Source organism: Micromesistius poutassou (assembly GCF_964030765.1).
Source record: "Micromesistius poutassou genome assembly, chromosome: 12".
Lineage (NCBI taxonomy): Eukaryota > Metazoa > Chordata > Actinopteri > Gadiformes > Gadidae > Micromesistius > Micromesistius poutassou.
This window is the reverse complement of record NC_140282.1, coordinates 8918817-8932451: the sequence shown is the minus strand read 5'-3', so window position 1 is coordinate 8932451 and position 13635 is coordinate 8918817. Positions and strand designations below refer to the sequence as shown.

At 49.2% G+C, this 13635-nt stretch overlaps 2 protein-coding genes across 2 annotated transcripts; both read left to right on the top strand.

Moving 5' to 3' along the window:
* Nucleotides 1-258: 258 nt before the first annotated feature.
* e2f8 (E2F transcription factor 8) lies at nucleotides 259-10403 on the top strand. The gene is made up of 14 exons (XM_084476014.1): nucleotides 259-472; nucleotides 1636-1684; nucleotides 1808-2065; nucleotides 2707-2851; nucleotides 3438-3767; nucleotides 4230-4391; nucleotides 4845-4982; nucleotides 5518-5730; nucleotides 5832-5913; nucleotides 6375-6867; nucleotides 7501-7776; nucleotides 8177-8306; nucleotides 8827-9143; nucleotides 9675-10403. Exons 3-14 carry the CDS (start codon nucleotides 1901-1903, stop codon nucleotides 9849-9851), a joined length of 2628 nt encoding a protein of 875 aa, XP_084332140.1. The 5' UTR covers nucleotides 259-472; nucleotides 1636-1684; nucleotides 1808-1900; the 3' UTR covers nucleotides 9852-10403.
* Nucleotides 10404-11767: 1364 nt separating this feature from the next.
* On the top strand, nucleotides 11768-13635 carry csrp3 (cysteine and glycine-rich protein 3 (cardiac LIM protein); the record flags this gene model as incomplete). The annotated part of the gene is made up of 5 exons (XM_084475941.1): nucleotides 11768-11879; nucleotides 12312-12483; nucleotides 12579-12711; nucleotides 12835-12928; nucleotides 13159-13635. The coding sequence occupies 5 exons, from the start codon at nucleotides 11768-11770 to the stop codon at nucleotides 13233-13235; spliced, it is 588 nt and encodes a 195-aa protein (XP_084332067.1). The 3' UTR covers nucleotides 13236-13635.

Below are 13635 nucleotides of genomic sequence, written 5' to 3'. Positions count from 1 at the left end.
TCAGCTCATTTCACAATATGGTTCAACTTTTACATTCTTTATTAAGCCCACAGGGTCATTGTATAAATCACGAATCATGGGGGCGGGGTGCCAGTACTAGTATTACAGTAACCGTAGCCGCGCCTTGTTGCTACGGGCGCCCACTCTGATTGGCTGTGGAGGAGGGAGGAGGGGCCCGGCCCGGGTCAGGGCGGGCATCAGCATGCCGACACAAGGCGGGACAACTGCTTGCGTATCTCTCGAGGTGGTCAGCCGGTCTGGGGTTCTTTGAACTAAACTTCCGTATTAAAGTGAACTTTGTGGCCAAGAGAAAAAAATCCCGCCACGCATATGGACGTTATGTGTTTCTAGATCACATTTGTGTTTTAAATACTGCGCTTTGAGAACTGTTGATAGTTTATTATAGCAGTTACCTGGACGTCTGGATTAATGGAATAAGGATCGAAAAGGTCATCGCTGAAGGTGAAGTCAGGTAAGTGTGCGCGCGTTTATTTCCCTGTTTCTGATCATGTTAACGCAAATCGAAAATGGAGCTTTACGCACTTTTGGCGGACTGAGCCGAAGTCGGAGGTCGTACTTGTTGCTGCTCAGTCCTGTTCATTCAGATTTATACATTTGAGTCATGGATTAGACCATTCCCGCTTATTTGTGTCAATGATTACGCGTATACCTATATTACGGGTAGGTAGCCTATACGTTGATATAGATATAGGTTGATATGGGGAGGTTGATGTTAGGTTATGTTGATCTTAAATGTCGTAGGTCTGGGGAGAAGTCTGGCGCTTAATGTTCGCGTTTGCGTTCTGAATCAACCTCTTTGGTTCACAATTCGTGCGTTTTTACGCACGGGCCGCGCCGACCTGCGGCAGTAATTTGTCGTCATTGTGAAGGATTGACACATTTGTATCGGGTTATGAAGTCGCTTCGCAACATTCCCCGCCACGATTTAAAAATGTTTACCTGCGCGGGACCGGCTCCGCGTTTCCTTCAGCTGACATGAGAGCTGCGCTCCTATTGGCTGATCGCTATCGCTGACGGAGAGCTACGCTCCTATTGGCTGAGCTCCATAGTTTACGGAGAGCTGCGCTCCTATTGGCTAAGCTCCATAGTTTATAGAGAGCTGCGCTCCTATTGGTTGATCTCCATGGCGGGGAGAGTCGTGACTTCCGGCTGTCCGGGCGATTCGATCAGATGAACGTCAGTTGGCGCCAAACCCCAACTTTTAAATTTAAGTCTTATTACGACAATGTTGAACAATCCCAGGACGAGTTTTGTTAAACCAAAGGCTGGATACTAAGGGGGGATTAAGATGTTGTCTCCCAGAAAATATAATGCAGTAAAGAGAAGGTATTTATTCATCTGAAGACCTCCAAAGCTTAGCTTTCCAAAACTAGTACCACAGACCTGTGTTTTTAAATCAAAAGTTGACTCGTATCATTACCAGAGTTGTATTTTGTCGTTGCTATGGACTGATTAGTTCTGTTAACTCATCTAAAATGATTGTATTATCTCTGATTGCCTCTTTTGATATATAGAGCATTAATGTTCCTTATAATGAGTGTATTAACTCATTCATTAACTTAAGTGTCCCATCTGTTACATGACACCTAACATACTTTTTCCTTTGTATCCAAGGTGGAGAGAGGCCAGCTTAACGTATGAGACATTTCATACTACTTCTAAGGTCAGTAGGTCTTATCTATTCAGTTTAATGAATATTGTATTGTTCTTAGTCCAACGTCTAAGCTCTGCTGAGTCCTCCAGGCCTTTTAACCGATTTTTCATTGTGTGTTTCATTGTCCTACAGGGTGATGTATTCATAGCACCACAATCTCCAGTAAAAACCTCAAGAACAGTGCTTGGTCAGTGCACGGCGTTGGAAGATAAGCTGGCGAACAATATGGGCCCGCTCACAACGCCCACCAAGAGGAGAGACGTGGGGTCGGTGGACCCCTGGACGCCTACCTCCAACCTCAAGATGCTGATCAGCGCGGCCAGCCCCGACATCAGGAACCGGGAGAAGGAGCTGTGTTTAGACCATGAGGAAGCCCTCGACCCCACACAGGTAGAGAGACGAACCACAGCCGCTCCCATAGATACTGGTGTAATCAATGGGTACTATTATATAAAGTACTATGTATTGGTTGATAGAGAGCAGCCATCCAGTCTAATTACTTCAAGAAAACAGTGATGAAAAGGCTCCTTAATGGGATATAAAGTACTATAATACCATAGTAATGGACCCCATCCAGTCTAATACTTTAAGGAAACACTGATGACAAGGCTCTGTAGTTTGGTGGCAACTACTGTATGTGTGCTCTTTACAGATATATTTTGATAGAGGATTTGGTATTGAGAAGCCTACCCATTTATGAGCCTGATATCATTTACATTCAGAGCATTTAGCAGACACTTTTATCTAAAGCGACTTAAAATAAGTACATTTTGTCAGAAGAAAGAGAAACAACAATATATCGCTGTCGGTACAGTAAGGATGTTCATAGAAACAGTTGTCAGGTAAACCCATTCCCTGTACACAACAAAGATAGCTAGGATAGGATGCTACACAACACTAAGTACTATTTTGTGCCATGACATAAACCATATCAGAGGTATTCCTGATGCCTACAGTACAGCAATGCATCCTGACATAACAGATCTACTAACTTAAAACTTCAATAATACTGATCATGATTCTAATCGTAGGATACCAAACTGGGCGAGGAGGCCGAGAAGCTGAGCAGGAAGGAGAAGAGTCTGGGTCTGCTCTGCCACCGGTTCCTCGATCGCTACCCCGATTACCCGGGACCGGCCCATGACATCTGCCTGGACGACGTGGCCACTCAACTCAGTAAGTGGACCTATGTCATAAAGGGTTACTTGTTTTTATTTTCTTCTGACGGTAGTATATATACACGTTTCTCACCGTCGGGTTGACATGTTTTCCTCGGAGCGGATTAATGTATTGGTTGGGTATTCATCTCCGAGACAAAAAGTTCTGCGTTTAACTGCAAGCTGAAAGGTTTAGACTTTTAGTCCCGACGTGCATTGGGATCATAACCCTCACCTGCCACCCTATTTCCTGAATCCTGTAAATCCCTTTGGATGAAAGTGTCTTCTTAATGGTAAACATAAACCGTAACCAATGTACTTATCTTAAGTAGCTTTGGGTACATTTACATTTGGGGCATTTTGCAGACACTTTAGTCCAAAGCAACTTTCAACAGTTCATACACACATTCAAACACTGACGGTGGTGTCAGCCATGCTCGTCGGGAGCAGTCAGGGTGAGGTGCCTTGTTCAGGGACACCTCAACACTCAGCTGGGCGGAGCCGGGGATCGAACTAGAAACCTTCGGGTCACCAGTGAACCTGCCGTCCTGAGCTGAAGCATCTGCTAAATGTTCATTTTATTTCCCCCTTTCCTCACCACCCAGACGTGGAACGGCGGCGCATCTACGACATCATGAACGTGCTGGAGAGCCTGCACATGGTGAGCCGGCTGGTGAAGAACCGCTACACCTGGCACGGCCGCTCCAAGCTGGCCCAGACGCTGGGCGTGCTGCGGCGCGTGGGCGAGGGCCAGCGCTACCGCCAGCAGATGCAGCACATCCGCCAGCGCTGCGCCGAGAAGGAGTTTGACTTCGACGGGGGGGAGGAGAAGGAGAACGACGAGACGGTGACGGCGGCGGAGCTGGAGGGCGGAGGGGAGCAGGGCCAGAAGGAGATGTCCTTCGTGGAGCTGCCGGGGGTGGAGTTCAACGCCGGTGAGATGCTGGGGAATGGTTGCTGGTTAAGGGGTGATCACATAATGTGGGAATGGATCGGCGAGGAGCAGGGGGGTTTAGAAGGGTTTCAATTATGAACGTGTATAGCGGCTATTTCAATGTTTAAACAAGGCAAGAATACCAATAATCTCTAACTGATAACAGGTTGGTAATTCGTCTTAAGAGCCAGCCCTAATCTGATGTTTCAGCCCAATTGTTGTGAGTCGAGTCTTAGTAGACTCTTACAGCAGTGATGAAATCCTCTATTCATACATGTAGTCCTAGCCAATGGTCATATTTACATTACCAATAATGGTATCCAATGTTTCCTCATACCTTATTAAGTAATAAGGTCAGAACACTGAGATTGTGACTATTCACCAAGCTCCACTTAGATAATCACACTCGTTGTTGATACTCTGTCTGTTGTGCTCACTCCGAGTCTCTGTTTCACCCCTCCAGTCTCGGTGAACAGTCGGAAGGACAAGTCCCTGAGGGTGATGAGCCAGAAGTTCGTCATGCTCTTCCTGGTGTCGGACCCCCACGTGGTGAGCCTGGAGGTGGCCGCCAAGATCCTGATCGGGGAGGACCCCGCGGCCGACCAGGACAAGAACAAGTTCAAGAGTAGGTTCAGGTCTTCGATAGCGGGCGGGGATAGGGGGTCAAATCATTACTGGCAATGCAAACATTCAATATGTAAAGGCCACCTCAGACCTCTATGTTGTACGTCCTTGCACTTAAAAATAGTACTAAGCATCGTGTAGCGTCTTATCCTAGCTATCTCTGTTGTATACGGGGAATGGGTTCACCTAGTGATTGTTAGTGCTTTGCACTCGTTTCTATGAACATCCTTACTGTACCGACAGCGATATAGTGTTTCTCTTTTTCTAAAAAATGTACTTATTGTAAGTCGCTTTGGATAAAAGCATCTGCTAAATACCCTGAATGTAAATGTACATTTACATTCGTGATTTGAACATCACTTCATATATTTGGTTAGTACTCCAGTGCGCCAGTCATACAGTGAACTTTAGCATGTGATGATGTTGACGTTCTGTGTTTATCTTGTGATTCCAGCCAAAGTGCGGCGGCTGTACGACATCGCCAACGTGCTGCGCAGCCTGAAGCTCATCGAGAAGGTCCACGTGACGGAGGAGAGGGGCAGGAAGCCGGCCTTCAAGTGGATCGGACCGGTGGAGCTGCCAACGATAGAAGGTACCAGAGCAGACCATCAGCACCGCTGGAGAAACACACCTTTTACACTCTTCTGTGAACAATATATGTCATTGTCGGTACTACATGTGTGTATTAGAGGTGCTAACTCTATGAAAGTCGCCAGCTGAATGAAGCACACACACACCATCCAAGACGACTTGTTCGCTAACATGGCATTTAGCCGCCGCTTTTATCCAACACGACTTGCGATAAGTACATTTGTCAGCAGAAAGAGAAACAACAATTTCTCGCTGTCGGTACAGTAAGGATGTTCATAGAACAAAGTGTCTGGCAATAACAATCAACAAACAAATTAGGTTAACCCATTCCCGTATACAACAACGCCAGCTAGGATAAGATGCTACATGATGCTAAGTACTATTTTTAAGTGCCAAGACGTACAACATACAATAAGTGCGTACATTAAGTGCCAGGACGTACAACATAAAATAAGTGCTTACATTAAGTGCCAGGACGTACAACACACAATGCGGTCGTAACACAACCCACCCCCCCCCCCCCCGTTCTCCCCCAGAGCCCAAGAGCCCCTCGGCCAGCCGCCCGCCCACGGCCAGCCGGGTGTGTGAGCCCGTCGCCGTGGAGACCTGCTCCAAGAACCTCTTCTCCGCCCCCGGGGGCAAACGGGGCTTCACCAGACACCCCTCGCTGATCAAGATGGCCAAGAGCATCCAGGAGGACCGCCGCAAGATCAACTCGGCCCCCAGCAGCCCCGCCAAGAGCGCCCTCGGTAAGTACACGCACACACGCACACTTTCCGGTCCACGTGTTTGACTCGCACGTAGCCATCGGATGTACAGCGTGTCTTACTCTTGAACCGCCGTCCTGCAGGCGACTCATCCAACCACGACTTTCCGAGCAAGATGGCCCAGCTCGCCGCGATCTGCAAGATCCAGCTGGACCAGCAGTCCTGGTGAGTTCTACAAACTATGACCGCTAACCCTAACGTGTTGTTCTAACCCTAACCCCTAGACTGGGGCAGTGGTTTACTAAGCCTAGTTAAAGCATAGGGCCCTGGATCAACTGAGGACTGGCATGAGCTCTGTGTGTCACAACCCAAAAATAAAAACTGCTTCTACCAATATTAGCGTACGCAACAATGCCTTCATGTCACGTGTAAATAAATGAGCCAACTAAAAGCTGCAAAAATTGGGGCTGAACTCGTCAAAATAAGTAAGCCATTGAACCCATCGCCAATGGAATAATTTATTCAATGGGCTTGCCTTCTTTCTCAAGATTAAGGTCTGGCATATGCATTGCGTCCCACTCCACAGGCCCCATAAGAGGGCTGTGACCCACCAGTTGAGGACCACCGGTCATGGGGGGGTCATGCTCCACGGCGCTATCTATTCTAAAACCTCCTCCTCTGAACAGCAGGGCTAAAGGCCCCCGACCCGGCGCCAGTGAACCCGCGGCCACCAAACCGGAGACGCACCGGGGCAAGGCCAAAGGGCCGCGGGACGAGGTGCCAGTTCAAACCCCGACCCGGGAGCCCGCCGGGCACACCACGCCCCACCTCACCCCCAGGCCGCCGCCGCCGCCACAGCCCGCCACCCCCTCCATGTCCTACGTGGCGGCGCAGGGCTCCTCCCCTCTCATCCCTGTGCTGCTGCCCCAGCAGCGCAGCGGCGGGCCCTACGCCGTCTTCCTGCACGCACTCAGACCCAACCCGCTGAGCCGGCCGCAGCCCACCAGCCTGGCCGTGCGCTCCATGACCTTCGAGGAGAAGACGGGGCTGAGCCCGGGCGGCTCCGGGGCGCCGCTGGACCTCAGCCCCTCGGCCCCCAAGCGGCTGTCCTCGGACGCGGCGGCGGCGGAGGGAAGCCCGTCGAAAGCCAAGCGGGTCGTCGGCGGCGCCGGACGTCAGGTACGAACGTCACCCCGCATGAAGATATGAAAGAGCTTAGAGCTTGGATGAAAAAAAATAAGAAATAAGAAAACGTAGGACATAAATAAATCAAACTGTAGAGTGACCTACAGGTCCGTTGGCACGGTAACCATAGAAGTGAGGGGAGAGGTTGTTAGGGGCAAGGCGGAGAGTCCTGGGCGCTGACGTCCAGTTTCCTCTGAGGGATGACGGCGGTTTGGCGGGGGTTGGGGGGCAGCTGAGTTGACTAGGTCGCAGCGGTCAGATGAGGTTGAAATGACAGGATAACCTTCAATGTAGTCGTGACACTTAAATGGACTGCGTTTATACAGTGCTTCTCTAACCAGTGTCCACTCGAAGCGCTTTACATTACTGCCTCACATTCACGCACACATTCACACAGCGACGGCGGAGTCAGCCCCTCAGGGCGACAGCCAGCTCTTCAGGAGCAGTCAGGGTGAGGGCGTCTCGCTCAGGGACACCTCCACACCTCAGCTAGGAGGAGCCGGGGGATCGAACCAGCAACCTGCCAACCCGCTGTACCTCCTGAGCCACATGCCGCCGCCCCCCCCCCCCCCCCCCCTCCTCCCAAGTCGTCCACTTACACTGTGTCCTTCCCCCTCTGACTCTCAGGACACCTCGCCGAGGCAGAGCGAGGCCCTGCAGGGCCGTCTGAAGGGCCGGCGCGGGGGCCCGGCGTCCAGCCGGCCCTCGTCGCGGGCGCTCCACCTGGACCCCGAGTTCGTGAACACGCCGGGCGGCGCGGCGGCCGTGGCCCACCAGTTCCTGGAGCAGAGCGTGGAGACCTTCCTGGAGACGGAGGAGAGGGGGGGCTCCGACAGCGAGGCGGGCCTCACCCCCGTCCCGGCGCGGGCCGTACCCCTCACCCCGGGACACCTCAACACCGAGGTATGGAACCAGGATTCAGTTAGACTCAACTTTATTTGTACAGCCCTTAATCACAGCTATCGAAGGGATTAACAGCCCATATTTATACAAAATATATATTGTTGTATTTTGCTTCCTATTTGTATTTTGTATCTACTGGACTTTTGTGATCAGGGCATTGCTGTCAAAGAGCTCTTTGAACTCTGTTCAGTACTCTGTTCTGTCTTTTTCCCCTGAATAAACAAATCTATATATGACTTCTCCCTAAGCCTAGCCCCCCAGAAGGCAAGAAAAAAACTCCATGAAGTCATGTCCTGTTCTGTCCCGTGTTCAGGGCTGTTCTCGGTGTGAATCAGTCGTTTAGTGGACGTCACGTTGCTATTTTCTATTTGTACTAATCGTGTTTCGTTTGTCCGTCCAGACCTTGGTGCCTGCAGGCTACCTCATCCCCATGCACTCCTTGGTGGGCTACAAAGACATGCAGGCTCAGAGTGGAGAGAATAAAAAGTCTACCACCCCCACCTACAACATCTACCACACCCCCACCGCAGGTGAGTGACAAGAACGTTATTCGGTTCGGTTAAGTAGAAATCTGAATTGAGCTACATATACTTACGGTGCCACTAGGCATGTGTACGGCTCAGCAGAAACGGGACGATACCACAAGTAAATAATGTCTGTGTCAACACGGCTGCTGTCTGTTAACATTTACATTAACATTTAGGGTATTTAGCAGACACTTTTATCCAAAGCGACTTACAATAAGTACATTTGTCAGAAGAAGGCGAAACAACAATATCTTTTGAGCCCTAGATTTGAGCCCTAACAATCGATTTTTCGCCGTTCCCGCGAAGGGGTAGGGTGTCCCAATACTTAAGCGAGCAAGGGGGAGTGCCTATTTTCCCTTAAAATCATCCCTTGAACGCTAGCCAGCTCTGTAGCTGACTTGCAGCTTAGGGCACTCAAAGCAAGTGTTCTTGTTAAGGGGAGAGAAATGGGACTGGGCCTAAGTGAACCCATCATTTTATACGGCCAATGGTTGACATGTTTTCGATCTCCTCCCCCTCCCAGGCTCCAGACCCCCCCACCCCCTGGAGATCACCCCCACCGGCCTCCCGCTGCACCGGCCCGTGGGCGTGTCCCCCCAGGCCGCCCCAGCCTACCGGGCCCACCTGCAGAGCCCCGGCCCCAGCCCGGCCATCTTCAACTTCACCCTGCAGAACCTGGGCCTCATCTCGGCGGGGCCCGGCCCCGGGGCCCAGCACCAGACCCCCGAGCGGCTGCTGGGCGTGCAGCAGAGGGGCATGGTGTTTGTGAAGCCCATGTCCTCCACGCCGCTCCAGCAGGCCGGCCCGGGCCAGCCCCTCACCTTCATCAGCGTGCAGCAGGTGAGACAGGCCCTTACTCTCCTAGAAACACCCCTCTTACACACTTAGTGTATGTTGTACGCCCTGGTGCTTACAAATAGTACTTGGCATTGTTTAGGATCTTATCCTAGCTACCTCTATTTTATACGGGGAATGGGTTAACCTAGTGATTGTTAGTGCTTGGCACTATGAACATCCTTACTGTACCAACAGCGATATGTTGTTGTTTCTCTTTCTTCTGACAAATGTACTTATTGTAAGGTTTGGATAAAAGCATCCGCTAGATGCCCTAAATGTAAACATAATGCAAATAGTGAGGGAGGCAGGCAAGCAAGCGTAAATAAAACAGCTGTAAATAAGCGATGCTTTTGTGATTAAGTTCAAAGATTGTGCTTGGTTAAATTATCCTAAAAATGTTCTTGAAGAAAAATGCCTTAAAATAACCATTCCTGAAGCATGCCCCACCACTTAGTCATAGTACATACTTAACATGCTGCCAAGTCATATATTTACGTACGTATCAACTTTTTATTTTTCTTGTCCTTTTCTCAGCCCATGATGACCACGCCCAAAGGGGCGGGGCAGCCTCAGCACAGCTTCTTCCACACCCCTGGCCCCCTCTCCCCCCTCGCTGCTATGGTAACGCACGGCGGACACGCTCCCGCCGCCAAACACGCCAACGCCACCCAGAGGAAACTGGACGTCAGCGCACAGGACTCCCCGCAGTAACCCGACCGCCTCTCACCTCCTCCCCCCCCCCCCCCCCCCCCCTCACTTCTGTGGTTACCGTGCCAACTGACCTGGAGGTCACATTACTACCGTTTTTATTTCAAAGTTCTACGTTTTCTTTAAAAGGGGTGACATCACGCCACAGGTGTGCGTGTGATTGGCCAATACAAGCCGCTGGGAAATCGGCCTTTCCCTGTGCCCTAGTGACATCACAAGTAGACGTGTCCATCTAGATGTACGCTGTATAGATCAGTCCCCCCGCCTACCCAGTGGACTGTGGCAAATGTTACTCTTCTATCCATCCATACATCTAGGTGGACACACCCAGGAACCAAACAGCTGTAATGGCTAATCACACTCACACCTGGTGACATGATATCACCCCTTTCATTTTTTTTCCATCCACGCCCTACCTCTTCGGTGTCTTTAAACACAAGGGGTGACGTGACACAGTTTACTGCTTTCTCTCGGCCGCCACTTCGCGTCTCACCGCTGCTTCAGAAATAGTCATGATGTCGTGGAGCACATGGCCAGAGAGAGAGGGGGGGGGGGGGGGGGGGGGAGAGTTGTTGTACCACACTCTACCATACATGTTGCTGCCATGATACAGGACCCTCCTGTATAACGTGTTTCCTGAGTTTCACTATGGATGCTGTATTTCAAAGTGTTTAACCAAACGGTGCTTTCTGGGTTGTTGTTGATTGTTTGTGATTGGTTGTTGGTTGTTGGTTGTTGGTGAAAAAAAGTGTTGCATGATTGTAAAAAAGGGTTGGATGTGTGAATTGATTAGCATTAAATGTAACCTGTGTGCCATTACAAAAAAAGATGTCTTTAAATGAACAAATTGTTGACTGAAGCACATTTAAGTAGTGTATTTCAGTCAAAGTATTGTAGATAGTTGTTTTTTCTCAGTAAAAACTAGTAAGATTACTGGTTTTGCACATTGTACAGGTTAACTGTTAACCCATAGAATGAGATAATTATACATGCTTGTTGTGAGACAAATCAGGCATTTTAAATTTTTAATTTATAAAATGTTGACTTTCCATTGCCAATGTCATTCTAAAGTGGAAAATGAAAATTAATTAAATTGAATACTGTGAAAGTGCCCTGCCTCGTGGCCTTTTCTGTCACCCCTATATCAAAGTTATTTTACTTTCAAGTTGCTTGATAGAAGGGCACAGACATACATCCACACCCTCCTTCCTGGAGTGGGCCAGCCTATAGCTCCACTTCCATTCCACTCTGCATGTGTCAGACCTTTGATAACCTAGTTTCCATTGTCTGAGTCCATGAGCAACGAACAGGGAATGGTGCGGCCGATGAGTGGTCCAGGGGGGCTTTGAGGCCTCACCGGTTATTTTAGGAGTGGGGGGGATTTGTCTGGACAGTAGAGATGCGTGGTGGGGCAACTGGTCAGTATTTAACCCAGCCTGTGGGAGCCCGCCCTGCCAGTATAGGAGGACGCTACCGGACAGAACTCAAGGTGAGACGCTCCATCCTTTTATTAGGTTACATGTAGGGCTACATATTAAATATATAGGTATTTAGCTCATATAGCTAACATGTATGCAGTGATGATTATTGTGGTACTTTTGACCTAAAAATATTCTTCTGTGTTTGGACCTTACTGGTTTCACTCCTGTAAAGTCTTATATTTTAGTTCTCAGTTGATTGTTCACCTCTGATTTAAAATAAAAACGAATGAAAAGGTAAGACAGGCAAGAGAGCACAGTCTTATAGCTTTAAAACACAAGGATATTCAGATCTATAGAAATCTTACCAAGTGAAATCCGTGCCTCATTCGATCAATTCCTCATGTTAGATAAAGCATGCACAAGATAATACAACACAGTGTCATCCCACTCAAACCGTCGTGTGTGTGGTTCTCTGAACTAATCCCTCCCGCTCCCAGGATGCCAAACTGGGGTGGAGGAGCCAAGTGCTCTGCCTGTGAGAAGACTGCGTACCACGCAGAGGAGATCCAATGCAACGGACGCAGCTTCCACAAGACCTGCTTCATCTGCAGTTAGTACACCCCAGACAGTAGCACACCCTGTGTGGATGCTATGAGGGCCACAGTGGAGCCAGACCCAGGGGCCTCCACAGAAAGCTCAGGGGCAGCTGTGTGGTAAAAGAGAGGCAGCAGCCGTAGCCAAAGAAGGAGTGGGTCGTGGAGGAGCTCAGACGACAGACACCATAATAGGAGACCTAACTGACGGTATTTTTTGTCCAGCCTTTCAGACTTATACCTGCTGATGAGTTGATGGTACCACAGGGAACTATGGGGCTCCTGACTCCTCTTAAGCACCCAAACCCTCTCCTCATCTCCTGAAATAGAAACACACGGCACTGACTGCCATGTTGACTGACGAGAGAGTAGATGTCTGGGGTTGGAGATGGAGGTTATTATTATCTTTCATGCGTGTGTGTCGTTAACACTGTGTGAACTGCACGCAGTGACCTGCAGGAAAGGACTGGACAGCACAACGGTCGCTGCACACGAGTCGGAGATCTACTGCAAGTCCTGCTACGGCAAGAAGTACGGGCCAAAAGGCTACGGCTACGGAGGGGGCGCCGGAGCGCTGAGTTCAGACCCCCCCAGGAAGGATCTGGACCTGGGACCTCAAGAGTAGGTGTCGGGGTGTCTTTCCCTGACTAAATATTAATCCTGATTCCTTCAAATTGTACAAATACTGGATGGTTTGTTTGTTTGTATCGTTTCAGTGGCGCCAAACAGAGACCCCCGAACACAAAGACAAACCCGAGCAAATTCGCTCAGAAGTTTGGCAGCTCAGACCAATGCCCCCGGTGTTCCAAGGCCGTGTTCGCAGCAGAGAAGATCATGGGAGCGGGGCAGGTGAGCAGAACACAGTCCTGCTTCAGCCCAGGTGGAGGCTACACGTTTCACACAGATACCCCCTGGGACGACGGTTAAAAGACGACATTTTGAATCACGGTTGTATTTTCTTTGTCTGTGCAGCCTTGGCATAAAACCTGTTTCCGCTGTGCCTTGTGTGGGAAGAGTTTGGAGTCGACCACAGTGACTGATAAGGATGGAGAGCTCTACTGTAAAGGTATGTGTGTGCATGTGTGTGTGTGCGTGTGCGTGTGGGAGAATGCACTGCGCACACACGACAATACAAGCAGCAAACACACAAAGCACTTGTAGAAAGTAGACGGTCAAGGGTTATATTGTTGCCTTTCACGTGTTATCAAGTGTTATGACACAAAGATGTGATAATTGGTGAACATGGTTTATGATTTTTTTTGTGTGTTGTTCATGTTGTTGTCGTTGTCTCCGCAGTGTGCTACGCTAAACACTTCGGGCCCAAAGGATTCGGGCTGGGGAACGCCGCCATGATAGAGGAAAGACCCCTTTAAGAACATCAACATGTATCGTTGTTTAGAGCAGTTCACTTTTGATTTCTTTTTTTTTTTTTTTACATTTAATTTAATTCATTTAATTGCTGCTTTCCAAAACAGAACAATTAAAGTCGCCTCATTATGTTGAAATGAATAACGAGTGTTTGTTTTGTTTGCAGTTTCCCTTTGTGAATAATCTTGCGTTAGTAATTCGACTTAACAAGGCAAGTGAAATTAACACATACCCAGAGTTAATCTTTTCCAATTAAGTCTGGGCAGCCATCCAGAAAAGGATTGGAATGTTTCTATCATTTAATTGAGCCATTACCTTCAACTACTGAATCAAGGCATTCAAATGACAACGCAACAAATAAAGATAGCAACCTATTTACTCTACAAGGGCCAAGGCAACAAAGAA